Source organism: Lepisma saccharinum, chromosome 8 (assembly GCF_977018435.1).
Source record: "Lepisma saccharinum chromosome 8, izLepSacc3.1, whole genome shotgun sequence".
Classification (NCBI taxonomy): domain Eukaryota; kingdom Metazoa; phylum Arthropoda; class Insecta; order Zygentoma; family Lepismatidae; genus Lepisma; species Lepisma saccharinum.
This window is the reverse complement of record NC_139236.1, coordinates 82,929,541-82,948,071: the sequence shown is the minus strand read 5'-3', so window position 1 is coordinate 82,948,071 and position 18,531 is coordinate 82,929,541. Positions and strand designations below refer to the sequence as shown.

At 32.6% G+C, this 18,531-nt stretch overlaps 2 protein-coding genes across 2 annotated transcripts in view; both read left to right on the top strand.

Moving 5' to 3' along the window:
- Positions 1–14,676, top strand: part of LOC145991869 (uncharacterized) — a 58,607-nt gene extending 43,931 nt beyond the window's left edge. Inside the window, exons 8-17 of the mRNA XM_083127905.1 lie at positions 1,211–1,258; positions 4,282–4,341; positions 4,852–4,929; positions 5,594–5,683; positions 9,781–9,885; positions 10,743–10,805; positions 11,788–11,805; positions 12,421–12,459; positions 14,273–14,305; positions 14,672–14,676. Coding sequence (XP_082984031.1) covers positions 1,211–1,258; positions 4,282–4,341; positions 4,852–4,929; positions 5,594–5,683; positions 9,781–9,885; positions 10,743–10,805; positions 11,788–11,805; positions 12,421–12,459; positions 14,273–14,305; positions 14,672–14,676 — 539 coding nt within the window. The remainder of the gene's footprint in view (positions 1–1,210; positions 1,259–4,281; positions 4,342–4,851; positions 4,930–5,593; positions 5,684–9,780; positions 9,886–10,742; positions 10,806–11,787; positions 11,806–12,420; positions 12,460–14,272; positions 14,306–14,671) is intronic.
- Positions 14,677–14,788: 112 nt separating this feature from the next.
- The window catches only part of LOC145991867 (uncharacterized), a 48,577-nt gene continuing 44,834 nt past the window's right edge, over positions 14,789–18,531 (top strand). The window contains exons 1-6 of the mRNA XM_083127904.1: positions 14,789–14,827; positions 15,357–15,389; positions 15,863–15,889; positions 16,193–16,231; positions 16,940–16,981; positions 17,703–17,741. The gene's annotated coding sequence lies outside the window, so the exon portion shown is untranslated. The remainder of the gene's footprint in view (positions 14,828–15,356; positions 15,390–15,862; positions 15,890–16,192; positions 16,232–16,939; positions 16,982–17,702; positions 17,742–18,531) is intronic.

Here is an 18,531-nt window from a genome sequence, read left to right as displayed (position 1 = left end):
GCTACATAAGTCAATTTTCGGTAACCGAAACTTTTGCTTACATCAGAACAACATCTACATTTCATTTTCTGATCTTCCTTACAACTTCAATATTCGCACATCTTTCGAAGGATAATAAAACACATTTCTTCACTAATTACAATCGAAAGTATCCTTATTTGTGTTACTAAAAGTTATGTTTGTTTTTCATTTGAGTCGCACTGCCATCTAGTGTACGCTGTAGGAAATATAAGGTTTGGTGGTCAGTGCACACACAAATTGATCTGACGCTTGTGGCGCTCATGGTGGTGATCATCCAAACTAAAGCGTATTCAGTGGAATGTTTTTTGTAACATTGATGCAACGTTATCACAACGTTGTTCCCCTACATACAACATTCATCATAAATACAACAAGCATACAACGTTGTGGCAACGTTATCACAACGTTGTTCCCCTACATACAACATTCATCACAAATGCAACATTCGTACAACGTTGTGGCAACGTTAGTGTGTTGACTGGGTTGAATCCAAAATAGAAACGCTGTTGCTGCACACAATCAACGCAAAAGTAGTGAGGTTGACAAAATTAAATTAAATGGGAACAGTGTCTCTTCAATTGTAATTCTTACTCTGAATTGTTTTCACTATTCCTCTGAATAACTCCCATATGACGAAAACAGCCATTTTTTATTACTAGATTTAATATTACAATCAACGCGAACTGAAAGGTAACATTGTTGCATTCATTGGTGGGATTGGTGAGGCATTATCAGAGTTCTTATTGGTATAGCTGAAGCACATGTAACGTGGAATAAGACAATTTATTTGTAGGTCAGATTGTTTGTGATGAAAACGTTAGATGTCAGTAGGTTATCGATGTTAAATTATAATATTTTCTTAGTAAGTTAAATAAATGAAATGTGTTCTTACTAATAATAGTTTGATTAATTTTTTTGCATTTTATATTTTTCTCCAAATTTTTAAAGAAGTCATAATTTCTTAAACAAGATAAGTAAATGATATTAGCTTCATTGAGAGATATCAAGCTAAATTAAGCTCAAATTACTCAAAGGAAAATCTGAGATAGAAAATCTTTGTTATCATTTGCACTATAAAAGTTTGTGTTAATTATGGGATAAGTTTCAGCCAAGTAATAATTAGAAAATTCAATGTATTTAAATTATAAGCTGGAAAATTATTCTAATTTCATGTTCTGTTTTTTACTAGGTGCACCATCTACAATCAGAAGATCCCCCTCAAAACATGCATTCATAGGTATTTTGTGTTTTGGTTATTTTATGCTGCTTTTCCACAATCCTAGGTTAATAGCAATGTTGAACATAAATGCTGAATTGATGAGCACTGAAACTTCCATGCCTTAGCCAGGATTCGATCTTAAGACCTCTGACTTTGAAGCACACTACTCTACCAAATCTCGCACAGAGTCTGGTTGGGACTGTATGTGAATGTGTGTTTCATTTCTATGGCAATTAGTCAATAACCATGATTAAAATCTGAAATGTCATTAGACTACTAGCAGTTTACAAAAAATTGGTCCAATTCACACTAAATCATCAATATATATATAATATACTGTATAATATATGTATTATGATATTTCTATCACCTACACATAGAAGTCAACTGACACAAATATGTTGAATCCAGTAACGCTTAAAGTGCATGAATTGATCATGATGCATTTTTAGTCCATCAAAATACACAGCGAAATGCATCAAAGGCTGCTTTTACCAGCTACTGTTATTTGTGATGCACTAGAATGCATCAGATGAGAAGATGAGTCATCAGTCATTTCCAAGAAATCCAAAATTGTGTATTTGGTCTAGGAATTAATTTGTGCACCTGGACAAGAGATGGCGTAACAAGTGTATCGTCCCACAGTTCCGTGTAGCCACACATGCGTTGAAAACTCCTGTCAGCGCACATTGTTCGTAGTATAGGGCATTTGATTGACGCATCAACAACAGCATTTTGTAGTCAACTGAACATGGCGCAGTTCGTGCCAGATAAAGTGTTTTTGCGGGGTGTTCTGCTTCATTACTTTAACATGCAGAAAAGTGCTACCGAAAGTCATCGTATTTTGGTGGAAGTGTATGGTGACCATGCGCTAGCTGAGCGAACGTGTAAGAAGTGGTTTGCACGGTTCAGAAGTGGTGATTTCGGCCTGGAAGACCAAGAGCGACCTGGACAGCCAAAAAAAATTGAAGACGAAGAATTGAGAGCATTGTTCGATCAGAATTTGTGTCAAACAGAGGAAGAACTTGCAGAAGCATTAGGCGTTCATCAAACAACAGTTTCAAAACGCCTCAAAGCCATGGGAATGATTCAAAAGATGTCACATTGGGTTCCACATGAATTGAAAGACAGAGACGTTGAAAGACGAAAAACCATTTGCGAATTGCTGCTTCAAAGACAGAAAAGAAAGGTGTTTTTGCATCGCATTGTTACTGGCGATGAGAAGTGGATCCATTACGAGAACCCAAAACGAAAAAAGGCCTGGGTGAAGCCAGGTGAACCAGGTCCATCACAACCGAAACGAGATATTCACTGTGCAAAGGTTATGCTGTGCATATGGTGGGATATGAAAGGTGTGGTGTACTATGAGCTGCTGCAACCTGGTGAAACTATTAATGGAGAACGTTATCGACGACAATTAATGCGTTTGAAGCAAGCTCTGGCCAGGAAATGACTAGAATGGGAGAACAGACATGATAAACTTATTTTTCAACATGATAAAGCTCGCCCACATGTTGCAAAACCCGTCAAAACCTATTTAGAAAATGTCGGATGGGAAGTTTTACCCCACCCGCCGTATTCACCAGACGTTGCTCCTTCGGACTACTACTTGTTCGATTGCATGAATAACAATTTGATTAAACAGCAGTTCACTTTTTCAGAAGATATCGAAAAATGGGTCTCTGACTGGATCGCTTCAAAGGATGAGGACTTCTTTCGCCACGGAATCCGTAACTTGCCTGACAGATGGGCGAAAGTGGTGGCTCGCGATGGACAATATTTTTCTTAAGGTATTTATGTATTTTGTGTTTGAACTACACCTCCAATGTGTGCGTAACAACTGCACGAATTAATTCCTAGACCAAATATATTTGAGTCTAAAATAAGCATATTGTTTTTTACTTAACATACAACAAACAATGTGATAAGATAGATAGATATTTGTTTCCAGTTTTTATGCAATGGAAAATAAATTTGGTGTATTTATTTCTCCATTCTGTTGTAATATTTACATTAAAATTGATTAGGCCTTCAAAGAAATAACATCTTTGTGCATTTAACAATCAAATATTCAAATTCCATATGGACTTTAAGGTAATTAAAATGAATTATCTCAATAGGAATCCTGAAACAGTATAACTATGTATACCTAAAGCAGCTCACACTTTTCCCCTGATAATAATGTAGATCAATTAAGGAACAATTAAAATACTAAAATTACAATTCTCTCGCACACTCAAAAACTTTTCTGTGTTCACTGTAAGAAAGAAATCAATATAGACAAATGCACGTGGCTTTTGAGAAATTCTATTGGTTGTTTCAATGACAACTGCGCAGGTTTCTTGCGAATAAGAATATAGTGCACAAGATAAAGCTGATATTGAGTAAAACATTAAAATGCTGACACAATAAATTCTTGTGAATATTCGTCTGAAGAAGACCCTGTTAGAGGGTTGAAATGTTACGTTTTTAGTGTATAATTTCTTGTATTATAAATTTCGCCATGGTCAGCATTCTAATGTTTTATTAACATGGAAACAAGGCTTAACAATGTTCCCACTGATATTGAGGGTGTGGGACCTTCTATTATGAGCTGTACAGGTACAAACAATGCATTCATGGACAAAATAATGTGTGAACTAACACACAAGAGAAAAACTATTTCTGAAGTCACGTGGCTTTCTTGATATAAATTTCGTTCATGCAGTGCATGAATAAATTTATAATTTCCCCACAAAATTTCCCTTAATTTTATATATATATATATATATATATATATACATACACACACACACACACACACAGAATTCGACCATGCATAACAAATCATGTATGATCGATGGTATGATATAAATTATACAGTTGTAGCATAGTTTCAGGCCTGTTCAGTTATGTAGTAGTTCTCCATATGTTTTAGTCAGCAATTATCCCTGTAACTTGAAAATATTATTGATATTATTAAAGATATTACGAAAAGAGTGTGAGGTTAATCTAATTCTATGTACTAAAGCGACATGTTTTCATTTATCTTTATTCTTTAGATGATGATAACGAGGAAACTTACATTCCAGCACCAGATCCCAAGGTTTTGAGAAACAAAGGTAAAACAAGTATATTTGTAATACATTGTTCTCACTGACATTCAAAGTCAAATTTGGTTTAGGGCAGTCATGGTAAGGAAATTACTTACGTAAAAAAGAAAAATAAGATACATATTTCTTTGAAAGTACATAACACGTTTGCCCTACCATTACACTACATGCCTTTAAAATATTGTACTTCAATTCAGTATATTTTATTGTAATATGGAGAAGAAAAATTCGATATTTTTGTGCCATCTTGTGTAAAATTAAAGCGTTAATGTTGCCGAATTCTTTGACCATGAATATATCCTGAATATGTAATGTGTGGTTTCGGTCTAGTGTAGGAAGGCTACACCTTAATATGTAATCAATGGATCACTTTGACTCTAATGTAGACAAATAGGTGGAAAAAGATATTTGCTCCAGCTTTGCGTATACTCCATAGCCTATTTTTCACAATCTCTCTCTAATTTGGGGTGAAATAATTTTTCTAAATATATTTTAAACTTCCTCTTTTCTATTTTTCAGCTAGAAATAGAATGCCTATGAAGGGTAATAGCCAACGTCAGGATAGATCTGTTTCCACAACTGCTCCAACAACTACAGGTAACAACATATTTCTTCAAAACTTTGTAAATCACAATGTTTTCCTTAATGTTCATATTTTGTTGCTTATAATGATATTTCTATTTGTACAAATTTATTCAGGTATAAAAAGTTCCACTTTACAACTATTGTAAATACAATAGTATTTTATAATAGTTATGATGCGATTTACAATGGATGTGATTTACAAAGTTAACTCTTAGAAAAGTACAGTTGGATTGAAGAAAAATATAGACGATTTAAAATTTATAATTACCAGTGAAATCAAATGTTAAATGTGGTTTATGTAGGTTTTGTAAATTTAAATAAAAAAATCTTAAGATGTGAATGGTAAAGCTTAATCACTAATATTGAATTGTATTATATGAATTATATTTTATTTTAATGAATGGAAATTTCAATTTAGTTAGGCAAAAACAAGCAAAATGACATATTTTTTTTCATTATTATTATTTTCATAGATATTCATGGTTTCGGTAATGTGATACTTATTTTTCAGAACTTTATTTACTTGAAAGCTCCCCATGCACTTTGCACTATGCCATGAGGCATATACAGGGGGATGTGTGGCTAGGGTCGCACACATTCTATCGTTCTTTGCCATGTTGGAGGTGATGTGATTTTTATTCCATATAATGATTACAGTTTTGTATATCTGTTACAGATGTCAGCACTGCCGTTATTAATGAACCAATACGCTGGGATCATATTGTAAATTCTACTGAAGGAATCGATCCAAGTATTAATTTGACATGTAAGTGGGCATATGCATATGGATGTAAAGTTAGAATGAAAATATAATTTATGAAGTACAAAAATAGAAATGGTTATGATCAAACTTTCATATTTTTCACATGCATTTATTCAACGAAATATACAAATTGTACAGTGTTTTCTCCCATAGTTGGATATTTGCGACAATTAGGATGTATGGTAATTAGATGAAATAGAGTAAGGGACACTCGCCAAGTAACAATGTCGAAGCTGGAATTTGAAGCCAGAAATTTTGATATTGAGATAGTGAGTTAATCATTCAACGCTCTCGGTGAGAACTTTCGAATTATCTTTATGGACTCCAAACTAAACTTTAGTACAAATTTGATTTTGAAGAAAATGCCATAAATTAGAAGAAGCCAAATCCAGCCAGTAAGATGGATGTTCCAAAAGAATAATTTTCTTCTTTAGTAAAAGTTCTTTGACATAGTATGTTTGATGGTGTGATTTAATTGTCTTTTCGAAGGACATACAATTTTCCCAATGACTTTTGTCTTTATCTTATTGTCAGAAATTGTTTTTAGTCTGAAAATTTCCCATTCTTTGTGATGTCTCTCAATGACAGTGCTGTCTGTCATCCTTTAGTTACTTCCAAAAAAGATAAAACTTGCTAACAGATTGAGATTTGTCAAGAATGTTGTCAAATATCCAACTCCACAATTGTTTAATCCTAGTCATATTTTTTAACAGATGCTTGAAAGACATGTCTTCAAATTGGCTAGTGATTAATAATTAACAAAGCTAGAGAAGTCAAATTATGAAGATATGATCAGAAATATTTACAGTTACTGACTTTCACTTAATTTTGGGCTTAGCATTGTGCACATAACAATACATGTGCCTTGTAATTTAATTGTCAATCAATCTCCTTGTATCCATGTGATTTATCACATGTCATAGTATAAAGACAATGTGCATCAATACTTTTGTAGTGTGAAGTGACAAAATAGACTTTAACACTATAACGACGGCTACAATGACTATACATTAATGTCGGATTGGGTCTATTGGACCCGGGGAAATATTATATATTTTTTTCAAGCGTTCAATTTTTCTAATTTATATCAATGACTGAAAATAATGTTTCAGGTTATTTATTAATGACATTTAACCATTTACATGTTTCTAATATGTAACATGTTTTAAAAAATAACTTTAAACATTGAATAACACATGTTAAAAAGAAACCCTTGAGTTTTGAGTATAATAGTTTTCTTACATTTGGAACATTTTTATCAGGCGTCCGGTTTTCATCAATGATTTGTAAGAATTTACATGTTTTTATTATTTACCGTTTGTTAAAAATAACTTACAACATCGATTAACATGTGTAACATAGGACACGTGAATGCTGAGTACAAACGTTTTGTTTACATTTTGAGCACACTGTTTTGTTTACATTTTGAGGACACTGTTTCAGTTTTCCAATCGATTTTTGATGGACAAATGTGACACCTCCTTCTGGATTGCTTCTGTACACCTTGCTCTTCATTTGAACACCCGTTGGCTTGCTCGTCCATTACTAGTTTGCCACTGAGCTCCGTTCCCAGGTACTGCAAGAACCTTCTACGTCTACCCTCTTTCGCTCCCAATTCTCCCGGAACTGTTTGATACAAAACAAATGCATTTAGTGCACTTATGTCGATCATGTCATGAAATATAACCATTGGCCATCTCCGAGTTTTTCGTTTCACGCTGTAGTTTTGCACCATTTGGTCCAATTTGTCAACACCAAATTTTGTTTTATTATAAGTAATTATAACATCAGGCTTTAGCTGTGCTGTGGAAGCGTCGATTTTCGGCTGTTCAAGCAATGTAGAAGTAGAATCACCACCTTGTTCTTCTTGGGGCAATATGATTCTATCATGAGATCTTCTTGAAATCCAAACAAAGTGGAGCAACACACTCGCTGTTTTGTGGCAGTAAACTCTGGCGGCAGCTCTCCCTTGTTCTTTCGCATCGTGTCGACCAGAGTACGTTTCTTGGCAAGTAGATCCCTTGCAAGAGATACACTGGTGAAGACATTATCGCACGTGATGATTCTTCCACTGCCTTCGATTTCCTTCACTACTCTCTCTCCATGATTTTTATCCCTATTATCTCCAGCTTCCTTTCCCTTGTAGATTTGAGCTTTCCAAACATAAGCTGTTTGAGAATCACAAATCAGCCACAGCTTGATTCCATATTTACCAGGTTTCGACGGCATGTACTGTCTAAAAGGGCATCGCCCTCTAAAAGTGACCAGTTGTTCGTCTACAGTCATGCTGCAACCAGAAATGTATGCTTCTCAGAGGTAAACAGTCCAAGTCTCGAACACATCTCTTATAGGTTCGAGCTTATCTGGAGACCTATGCTTTCTTCTATTCTCAGCGTTGTCAAAACACATTACTCGAGTTATTGCCTTGTACCTATCACGACTCATTATTTGAGAATATAGTGGACGACCTTCTACTCTACTATACATTTCATTCACATCTTCATTCTTTGACTTGAATACGCCCATGAGGATGACTAGTCCAATATATTTTTTCAACTCTTCCGTTGTCAGTTCCTTCCACTGGTCGACATACACTAAACGGCCTTCCTTATTGGTCCACGAGCAAATCTTCTGAAGAAGTGGTTCTCGAAAGAAGAGAAGAAATGTCGACGCAGGAGATTCACATTGTCTTTCTGCCCAGCGTGTCGGACCTTGCCTTTCTTTATGACGTTGCATGCTTTGAGTCATCCCATTGGGTTAGATACGGGTTTGGAGCACCAAATTTCTTCGTCGTTGCGTGAGATATACCATCTGGCTTCATTAGTAACTACGTTTTCTTCCAGTAACGTTTCTTCCTCATCTAATGGCATTTCCTCATCATCCATATTCCTTTCCGTTTGCTCCAGGTCCTCTGTAACATCTCCTTCTCCATCATCACTTGAGAGAATCGAATCGGAATCTTCAGAATTTTCCAATTCCTCCATCATTATGCGTTACAGCTCCTCCGCAGTAAGCCTTCGTGTATTTGGTACGCGAGACATTGTATTTCTTCAATTATACACAAGAACTCGTGAGAACTAACAAATTCGTCGTCCTAACTACACAGATGCTCTGCATCAAACAATGTGTGCATGCAGACTCATTCAGAAAGTTCCGGAAAATTGCGGCACTTGTGCTTTGAAACCAACAAACTGAAATAAGCAACAATAGTTATACAGACTATCGTCGACAAACAAAAAGAAAAATCCTTTTCCGCAGTATCCGTCTCTAACTTAGGATATTTGTTTTTCCTGGGTAATCTGAAGAGGCAAATGGTACCGTATATGCTTTTCAATTGATTGATTGATTTGTTTTATTTTACTTCACGGTTTGTGCCTCTTGGCTAATTTGCGAAGATGGGGATGAGTGATGAAATGATGAAATTGATGAATGGACATTTACAAACAACCATGCCCGAGCGGGATTCGAACCCTGGACCCCTATGTCGCAGCGCATTGTGCTAACCACTCAGCCACAGGGTCCGGCTATACGTTTTTCAGTGTTGTAACAATCGTTGAAAAGTCACAGAGGTGAAGCGGGATATTTCTGCAGTAAAAAAGAATAGATATATCTAAAAAATAAAATCGGGCCTAAAGGACCCATCCGTCTGTAACGCGAGTAATACATCTTCTGACCAAACTTAATAAATAACCGAAGATTACAATAAATAATTTCAAGGGCCTTCGAAATTTACAAAAAGTCACAGAAGGAGAACACATTCATTTGCAGCATTAAAAAATTAAAGAGGTATAAAAATTGAAACCAGGCCTAAAAGACCCGTCTGTCGTTACAGTGTTAAAATCAAGAAAAATATAAAGAAGTTTCTCAAATTATTAACATGACATAGAAACTTCCATTTTAAATATAATTTCTTTCACAAAAGGTATAAATCAATATATTTCTTTACTAGTGATATCTTGCATGCACATTTAAAAGAGGAAAAAAAAATTCACGTTCTTCTTATTGCACATTTGGGATAAAAATTCACATTTTCACTTAGCTGAGATACAAGTTGTCTTTCCAATACTGGTTACATCATTTATTAAAATATAATTTTTCAGGTATTATGTGGGCCTACAATGCTACACGTATCCCAACAACTACAACAATTCAGCCGCTTACAACTGCAACGAGTACTGTTATTCCAGTTACAACAACTAGTCCAGGTAATTATTGTAACATACAGTTATCATTCTACAAAATATTCAAACTAACTACGTATCAGTTTTACTGTATTGTTGGTGTAGTTTATGAAATTATTATTCATTTTCTAATTATTTATCTTACCATTTATTTGTAGTTTGTAATTAGCCTTGGAGCTATGAGATTAATTTAAACTTTGAGAAATTTATCCAAAACGAAGCAATATATTGGAAGAATACATACTTAAAATATTTTCCTGTATTTGAGAACTGGAGATACATTCTTCTAAGGGTCTAGTTTATACGTATGACTGTGACAATTAAAATTTGATAGAGAAATGTGCGACTGCTACATTTAAATTTGTTATAGAGCATTAAGCTATGAAAGTAGAATTTTATTTTCCATATTCCAATTTCCTTGTCTTCAATGAAATCCTACAGTAAACTTATATTAATAGGATCTCGTTTTGTAAGTTGCTGAAGAAGTCAACTGAAATAGATACAAAATAGTAATGCATACTTTGTGGCTTTCTGTGGGACTTCATACTGTTCCACATCAGAACATAGTTAAGAATGAAATCTAAAGTAATAATAATTTCTATTACATAATTATGTAGGTGCAGAATTTGCCCAGAATGTAGTTCATATTAACAAGTAATGGAGGAAAGATATTTTAATCACCTATAAAATTGTATGTTATTTTTAAAAGTTTGCAAATTAATATTTGATTTTATACGCTACAAATACAAGTTGTGCAAACGGATTTCAACAATATAAACACTACATGCAATGTTTTGGAAAATGAAATAGTTTCCAAAATTTAACTGTTAATAACATAATTCTCATTTCTTTACCTTGAATAGAGTTTGCTTTACTTTTAGCCGTATATACTATACCGGACAGATATACTGCAACTATTCCTTCAGATTCACACATTAAACCAAGTAAGTATCCTGAAATATGGAAATATTTACTTCATATAAATTAATGCTCCTTGTTTATCAAAGAATATTCTTTCCGCATATAGTTTACCTCATCTTCTTTTTAGGTGCTTCTCATCGGACTATTCTCTGCTTTCCCAAATTTCCACAATTTTAGTAACAGTCATGATACAAATAGGGAATAACAATGATTCGAACAACAATATATAAATATATTAAATATTAAATCACATTTTTAGTAAACAGTGGCTTAGCGATATATAATTGAAGGTAAATGTGGAGCAATGAAATATTTCGAATAATTTACACTGTGATTATCGAAAGAAACAATGACACTCAACTAATAAAATTGAAAAACACATTCCTTCATAAACGTCTCAAATACATCATTAAAAAATAAAGTACTATGTGACATAACGTCCATTTGCCCCGATCTACTGAGGCAAACTGTCACTATATTTTTAAACACTTTTATTATTTAGGCAATTATTACATACAAAATATTAGTCGTCAATTTATTTATTTATTTATTGAAATTTCCAGTACAGAAGAAGCCATTTTAAGCCGGAAAGAAACAATAATTAGTGTTAAAAACAAAACAAAAAAAGAAAAAGACCACAACAAAATAGTACCAACAACATTACTGTTACAGTTTTCCAACAGCATTACTTATGTACAATTTGAAGTAGAATTAAGATGCATTTTAAAAATATTCTAGTGATTTCATGCTATAAGAGGGGTTTATGTTGGTATAGTGTGTTGGGAAGAAACTCAGCTACATTTCTTGTAGAATGCATTAAGCTCAACAAGTGTACCGATGCACTGAAAAATATGAAATTGAGGTAACAAACATTTTCGTTCGAATATGGTCTCTCTCAAAAAATGAACATTTGATTAACACTAAACGTTTGTTTGGCTTGTACTTGAGGAATTTATTTCTTATTTTGCAATTAAATTTCCAATAAATGTATTATTTGAATTTCAGCTACATCAATCACTACAGGTGAGTACACATGAATATACACAGTCAAAATGTATTATTATCTATTCCATTCTTTTCTTTGATAAGTTATTTATTTTATACTATTAACTTCCAATACAGATACATTAATTTAACGCCCTATGAACAATAATATATGATTGGTGTCTACATTATAAAGAATGATGAAAAGTTAATCATGTAACAGAAACATACCACATTTATTGAAGGAACAATTGAGTTAACATGTGAGTTAAACAATAGTGAAACCCTAAAAATATTAGTTAAATTTGCACACAGACTTTAATTTCTGTGTGGATAATAATACTTTTATGTTTTATTGAATATAAATAATAATGGTAGCTAAATAAAATGAGTTATTTGTATTTGATCTACTACATACATATTTATATGTTGAAGTGAAAACTCCATATTCATTTTATCAAAATTATTATTGTAAAAGCTCCTAGAGTGTGTTTTAAGTAAATACTGAGGTGTTTGTTATCTTTTAGAATCCAAGATTTTGAAATTACAATAATCTTTATGTGAAATGCAATTTTGTTTATTAAATTTACTTTCTTAAATATTAAATTTCAATTATTTTAAATTCTAAACTAGAGATGTGTTTTCATTATTAAGGATCAACAACAGCAGTTAGTACAACTGGGCCACCAGAAGGTAAGAAATTGCCCCGTTTGACTGTGTGGTGGAAGAACCGTGAAAAGTTTTCCATGTAGGTGTTTGGTAATTCTTTTTTTTTTGGTGAATATCTCTGACATTTTATCATAATGAATTTCAGCTTCAATGTTTCATAGGCTTGTATTTATTCAGTCTTGACGAGTTTCATGTTAGTTCATGGGTAAAGTTTTGGGTCTTAATAGTTAGGGACTACTTAGTGTCATAGTGCTCAGAAATTTTCTGAGCTAAAATCATATACTTTGTGCAAATTCAGTATATGAGGTAAGTCTAATAACTTTCGAAATTAAATCGTCGATTGAATAAAAGAGGTAGAAAAATGATGTAAACAAGTAAAATAAATATAGCAAAATTTTTCAGATTTAGAAGAGGTAACTACATGTGTAGATGCTACAAGCCAGTGTTAAAATTTACTCCCTCTGTCCCATAATTATAGTCCATTATGCCAAAATGGTAGTACAGGAATTGCAGACGAAGAGGCAGATGGAAAGCACACACATGAGGAGAGGCACAGTAGATCAGTCTTCAATATTGTGAAGAGGAACAACGTGACTTTATCGCAACGAGCAACAAATATCGCCTTGCCGATTACCAATTATTATGGGACAACAAACAAAGGTGCACCGGACAATAATTATGGGACAGAGGGAGTATATTTTTGTAACCTGGAGTAAATAGTTTCTTTTCCATGAGTAATGTGAGTAGAATGGTAGAGTTCAGAAAGTTTCTGCAAGGCATCTGCTCCTGCCACAAGGCCCATCTCACAAATAAATTGGACAAGTTGATCTATGAAGTGCTGGATCATCCAACTTACACTCCCGACATAAGACAGTCCCCTGGAAACCTCTCCGAGTTCAGTAAATTTACTGGAGTTGCTATCGTTCCACATTAATTCCTTCCAAATTGGGCCAGAAAAGTATCCAGCTTACCTCGTATGTAAAGTAGGGAATTGTGGGACTATTCCTTGATGATGGCTCATGAAATATCTGAATGAGAAGAATGGATACAACCTTGCCCAAAATTATCTTCAGTGTTGCCCATGTGCAACGGCGTGTTTTTGAATATTCAATGACATATCAAAAGAAGATTTGAGGGATGGTTTTGGATTTGGATACAGTGGTGTCTAGACAACCGTCATGAATTCTCCCAAGGATTTCCAATTGTCGCAGAATTTCTAATCAATATTAAACAGTGTACACAAGTGTAACCAAAATATAATAAGAAATATCTGATGGCGGACACAGGGCAAGCCTCAGAAATGTTGGAGTAAAGATATAATAGTGGTGAAACATCTCAGCCATTGATTGATAAAATATCTGTATTTCTTGTAGTGGCCGCACATGAAACTCTCCCACTGTTATGTTCCAGGAGAAATATATTGTTTCAAAAATTGGATTATTGTTATGCCCCAGAAACATATCTTTACTCAATGGTATACCACCTGAGAATATGCCTTTTAATACATATATCATAAATTTGTCTTTCAGAAATCTATTTAGATATAATAGCTGCAAACAAATAAATATCTTTAAGATCTCATGACACCTTTGGCCTGAATAAGGTGTTTTTTTTTGTTTTTTTTGCCACTTCTGCATTGCTCTTGATATTATGTACTTTTGCCTTATTGTAACATTATTGAGTATGCTACATCGGCTACTATGACGTTAAATTATGATCATTTCAAGAATATTGAAATGCTTAATAGTTATTTTATATCTTGCCCTATTTATTATATATTGTTAGTTAGTCACAACTAACTTACTGGTGATTACTCAGTAGATTTACTTTCTTACAGTAACATCATCGAGTACACCTTTAACTACGGAAGGTACGTTTTCACTGCAACCAATTCCATTAAGAAATATAAAAAGTTATGTGCTTAGATTTAATCATTTCAGAATAACAATTTTGCGTATTAGCTAAAAAATAATTTGATAAATATTTAATCTTAATATTAATTATTTACTGTTAATTTTTCATTATTACTCATAATTAATATTGTATAAATACCTTTGTCTTGCAGTAACGTCAACAATATTGAGTACAACTGTAACAACAGGTGAGTTTTCAATATTTGAATTTCAATATAGCATAACATTTTAAGGTATTTCACAGCTTTGTGTTTAAATTACATTATTTTAAAAGCATGCATATAACTGAATAACTCATAAGATGCTTGTATAAATTAAAACAGCATAATGAAATTCGAATTTTGAAACAATGCACCAAATATATGTGATGCTGTTTCTATGTTTATAGTTATTTTTTTGTGCCATTACAATGTAAAAATATAAATTTTAAAATTGATTTTCTATTCATACAGAAGAAACAACATCCGAAACAACAACAGGTATGCTTTTACAACCTACTTGCTGTTATAAGTAATGTTATAAATAAGATTATAACTTTTTGTACCACATTTGCTGTGAAGGCAGGCTTATGTTTATACAATCAGATAGGATACTTATCTCTTCAATATAACATGTCACACATTATGGACAACTCAATAATAGAAAATATCTGCTTTCATAGTGAAAGGTGTTTCACATTTTGAGATGTGACGTAAAACGTTCTTCATTAGACCCATTCATTTGTACACTAAAAAGGGACTGTTGCTCACGTTCCATTGATAGAAATGTCATTCTAATTTGAGTATATTCTTAGCTTGAATCTAGCCACATTATTAAACGTTTGTGATCTTATTTTCCTTTATTTTATCTAATTTACATCAGTGTGTTGTACACAGTATGTCATGGTATCATTCATAACCTATTTAAAAATGTAATTAGAGTTTAATATCAATATTGCATAATTCTATTTATTGATATGAAGTTTTTATGTCCTTGAAATAAAATATACTTCTTGTTTATGTTCTATAGAGTTGGAGAATCCAACAACATCATTAACCACAGGTAATTATATTTTTACTTGAGATTTATTATTTGTTTCAGATAGGCCTACTTACCGACATATTGTATTTGTCACATTTCCAAAGCAGACATGTGACTGACAGAGAAATATGTAGATATTTTCATCCAAAGAAAAAAAAACATTGTTAAAAATGATACACTTTATTATCTTATCAGAGCATAGAGTAGACTTAAAACACACAAAATTATATATTCTGAGCATTCATATTCTTTAGAAACACAATATCGTAATTCAAGTTCCTTCTGTTCGTCAACTTTATCTATCTTAATATGAAAACAATAGATTGCATTGCTAAGAGACAAATAACAATGTACTCATATTTAGTTTTATGTCATGTTCTCAATTCAATTTCGCGATTTTCACATATTTATGACCATAATTTTAAAATTCCAATATTTACATTTCTGAGAAGGTTTCACAGAACAGAATTATTTACTTTTGTTATGATTTACAGAAACCGAAACAACAGCAACAACTACAGGTATGATTCTATGTGATTCTTACTTTATAGTTGTATAAATTAGCTGCATCCAATATTAAATAATGTTCTTCTTCCAAAACAATGTTTTAAATATAATTAGTATATTTATTTTTTAGATAAAAGCAAGGAATTAATTAAAATGACATTTGTACCACGCTTAATATTCTCTTCTAAAATTAAAATAAAATAAATTTAAAAATAAGAATCATGTGATTATTTTTGAGAAGTACATAAAAACAAAAGGTAAATAAAAACATATTAAAATATGGTGTGTACATATGATGACAAATATATTCTTTCTAGGTTATACCGAATCTGAGAGCCCATCATCATTATTTACAGGTATGTTAAACTGTTTTGTTACAATGCATGTGCAATTTAATAAACTAATGCTATTGTTATAATCTCTTATATTCTTCTACAATACATCTGAAGTTTATTTTACTTTCCCAGATGTCAAAAAAATTACATTACTTGAATTTTTATGTAGAATGTTCACATTTATCACCTGAAGATAGAGTTTTTTTTTATAAACGAATTGCATTTTGCTGTTCAAATTTCTAGTTGACATAATATAATACAATACAATACGATGAGATGAGCAGAGGATATATATAATTCAAAATTCATGTACTCAAAAATATTTTCAACAATTAGAATACTTTAATGTATTTTATTTAAAATCTGATCTAAAGTCTGAATTTTTCCAGCCTTGTCCTCACATAAAGTGGCTCTGAGGTTCACCCAACTTCAAATCAATAGGTACGTGGGTGCAAACCTGGGAGATAAAGGCGGCTGGAGAATGGTGTTGATCACATCAACTCCAAAATGACCAAGATCGAGAGTAGTGGAGATGGCATGGTGCTATTTGCACAGACAACTTTACCTTACCTTAAATTATATAATATAAATTTGTTAGTATTGTCAATTTTCTACACTTATTTAAGGACTCATTTTTTTGTTATTCCACTTACATATAAGCTAAAATATATATCACTTTATGTCCCCAGTAATTTTAGCATACTACAAACTTTGCAAATTTATTTTTAGGTTTTACCGAGTACGAGACCCCGACAACATCTCTGTCTACAGGTATGATTAGCTAACATTCTTGATAGAGGGGTTAGATTTGTTACCTATTAAAGCTATTCTCATTGGACCTTCATTTATATCAAAGATATTGTGTTACGATCCTCATTATATGTGTATTTTATGTAACACATTTTAAATAAGTATATCATAATTAATAAGTCAGTGTGAATTCGTCTTTCAACAAGATAATATTTTTTGTATACTTATACAGCTAGTGTATGTAGTCAAACAAAATGAACATTTACTAATTTATATTGATATCGAGTAAATTTTAATTGAAAATATATATATGTGTTAAATAAACATTTAAATGTTTTAGAAAATTTCTGCAACGCAATATTACTTTTGCATTTTAAGTCCTAATCCGGCAAATTTTCAATGTTTGGAAAGATGCTGAGCATTCAAGAAACCGATTATCAAAATAATTTACTGTCATTAGTTTATTTCCAACAAAGGGTAATAAACATTTGTTTGTGGCAGTAAACACAATTCAGGATATTTAAGTGACTGAAATTAGTGTAATATAATACTTCAGGTGAATTTTACTTTTCACTGCAGTTAATAATGGAATATGCTTGATTACATTAAATTGGAACTCAAAATAGGAAATTGATAGAGCTATGTAGAAGAAAAATAAATTAACCTTAGATATCTTTTGAAATTGTAAATAGTGTAATGCACAATTGATAAACAAATAAGAAGCATCATCTACTTATTGTAGGCTTTACCGAGACAGAGACTCCAACAGAATCATCGACAGGTACGTTCAATTTTGTGTAAAATTCTTGGCAGCTATGTGTAAGTTTCAGAAATCAATGCAAATTCTCATTACATTCAAAACATTCTTATCCAAGGTGAATTAAAACTTGTTTGTGTGATACATATTTAAGTTATTTCAAAGTGGTGTGTATATTTAATTTCTGAATTTTACTTTTCGCTGCAGTTAATAATTGAATATTCTTCATTACGTTAAATTGGAACTCAAAATAGGAAATTTATACAGCAATAAAGGGTGTCTCATAAGTAATAGCGCCAACTGGCACAGGGGAAAGTACACGATAATAGAAGCAAAAAAAGTCTCAGTAAACATGGGTCTGTAAACGAGCCATTTTCGAGATAATCGCGACTGTGTGATTACAAGCCACTACTAATTTCATTGTTTGTAAATGTCGCCCTAGTTGGTAAAATGCTTATAATGTGTGCGAATGTGTGGTTACAAGCCATCATTGATTGCATTTTGTAAACACAGAGTTCTTTACTCCTTCCGCAGTCCGAGGTTTGCTCTTTGTTTACAAAATAGAACATTTCCCAGAGGTGGCATTGCAATCAAACATAACATTTCCTAGAGGTGGCGTTGCATTCAAACAGAACATTTCTGAGAGGTGGCGTTGCAATCAAACAGAAAATCTCTGAGAGGTGATGTTGTATGGATACAATAAGTAGACAGTCTAATCGTACTGTGGGAGTCACGTCAGTTGTGCTGGACTGCGTAGTGAAAATGGAAACTTAAAGCAAGGAAGAGTATGCAGATATGCATTTTGTGTATGGTC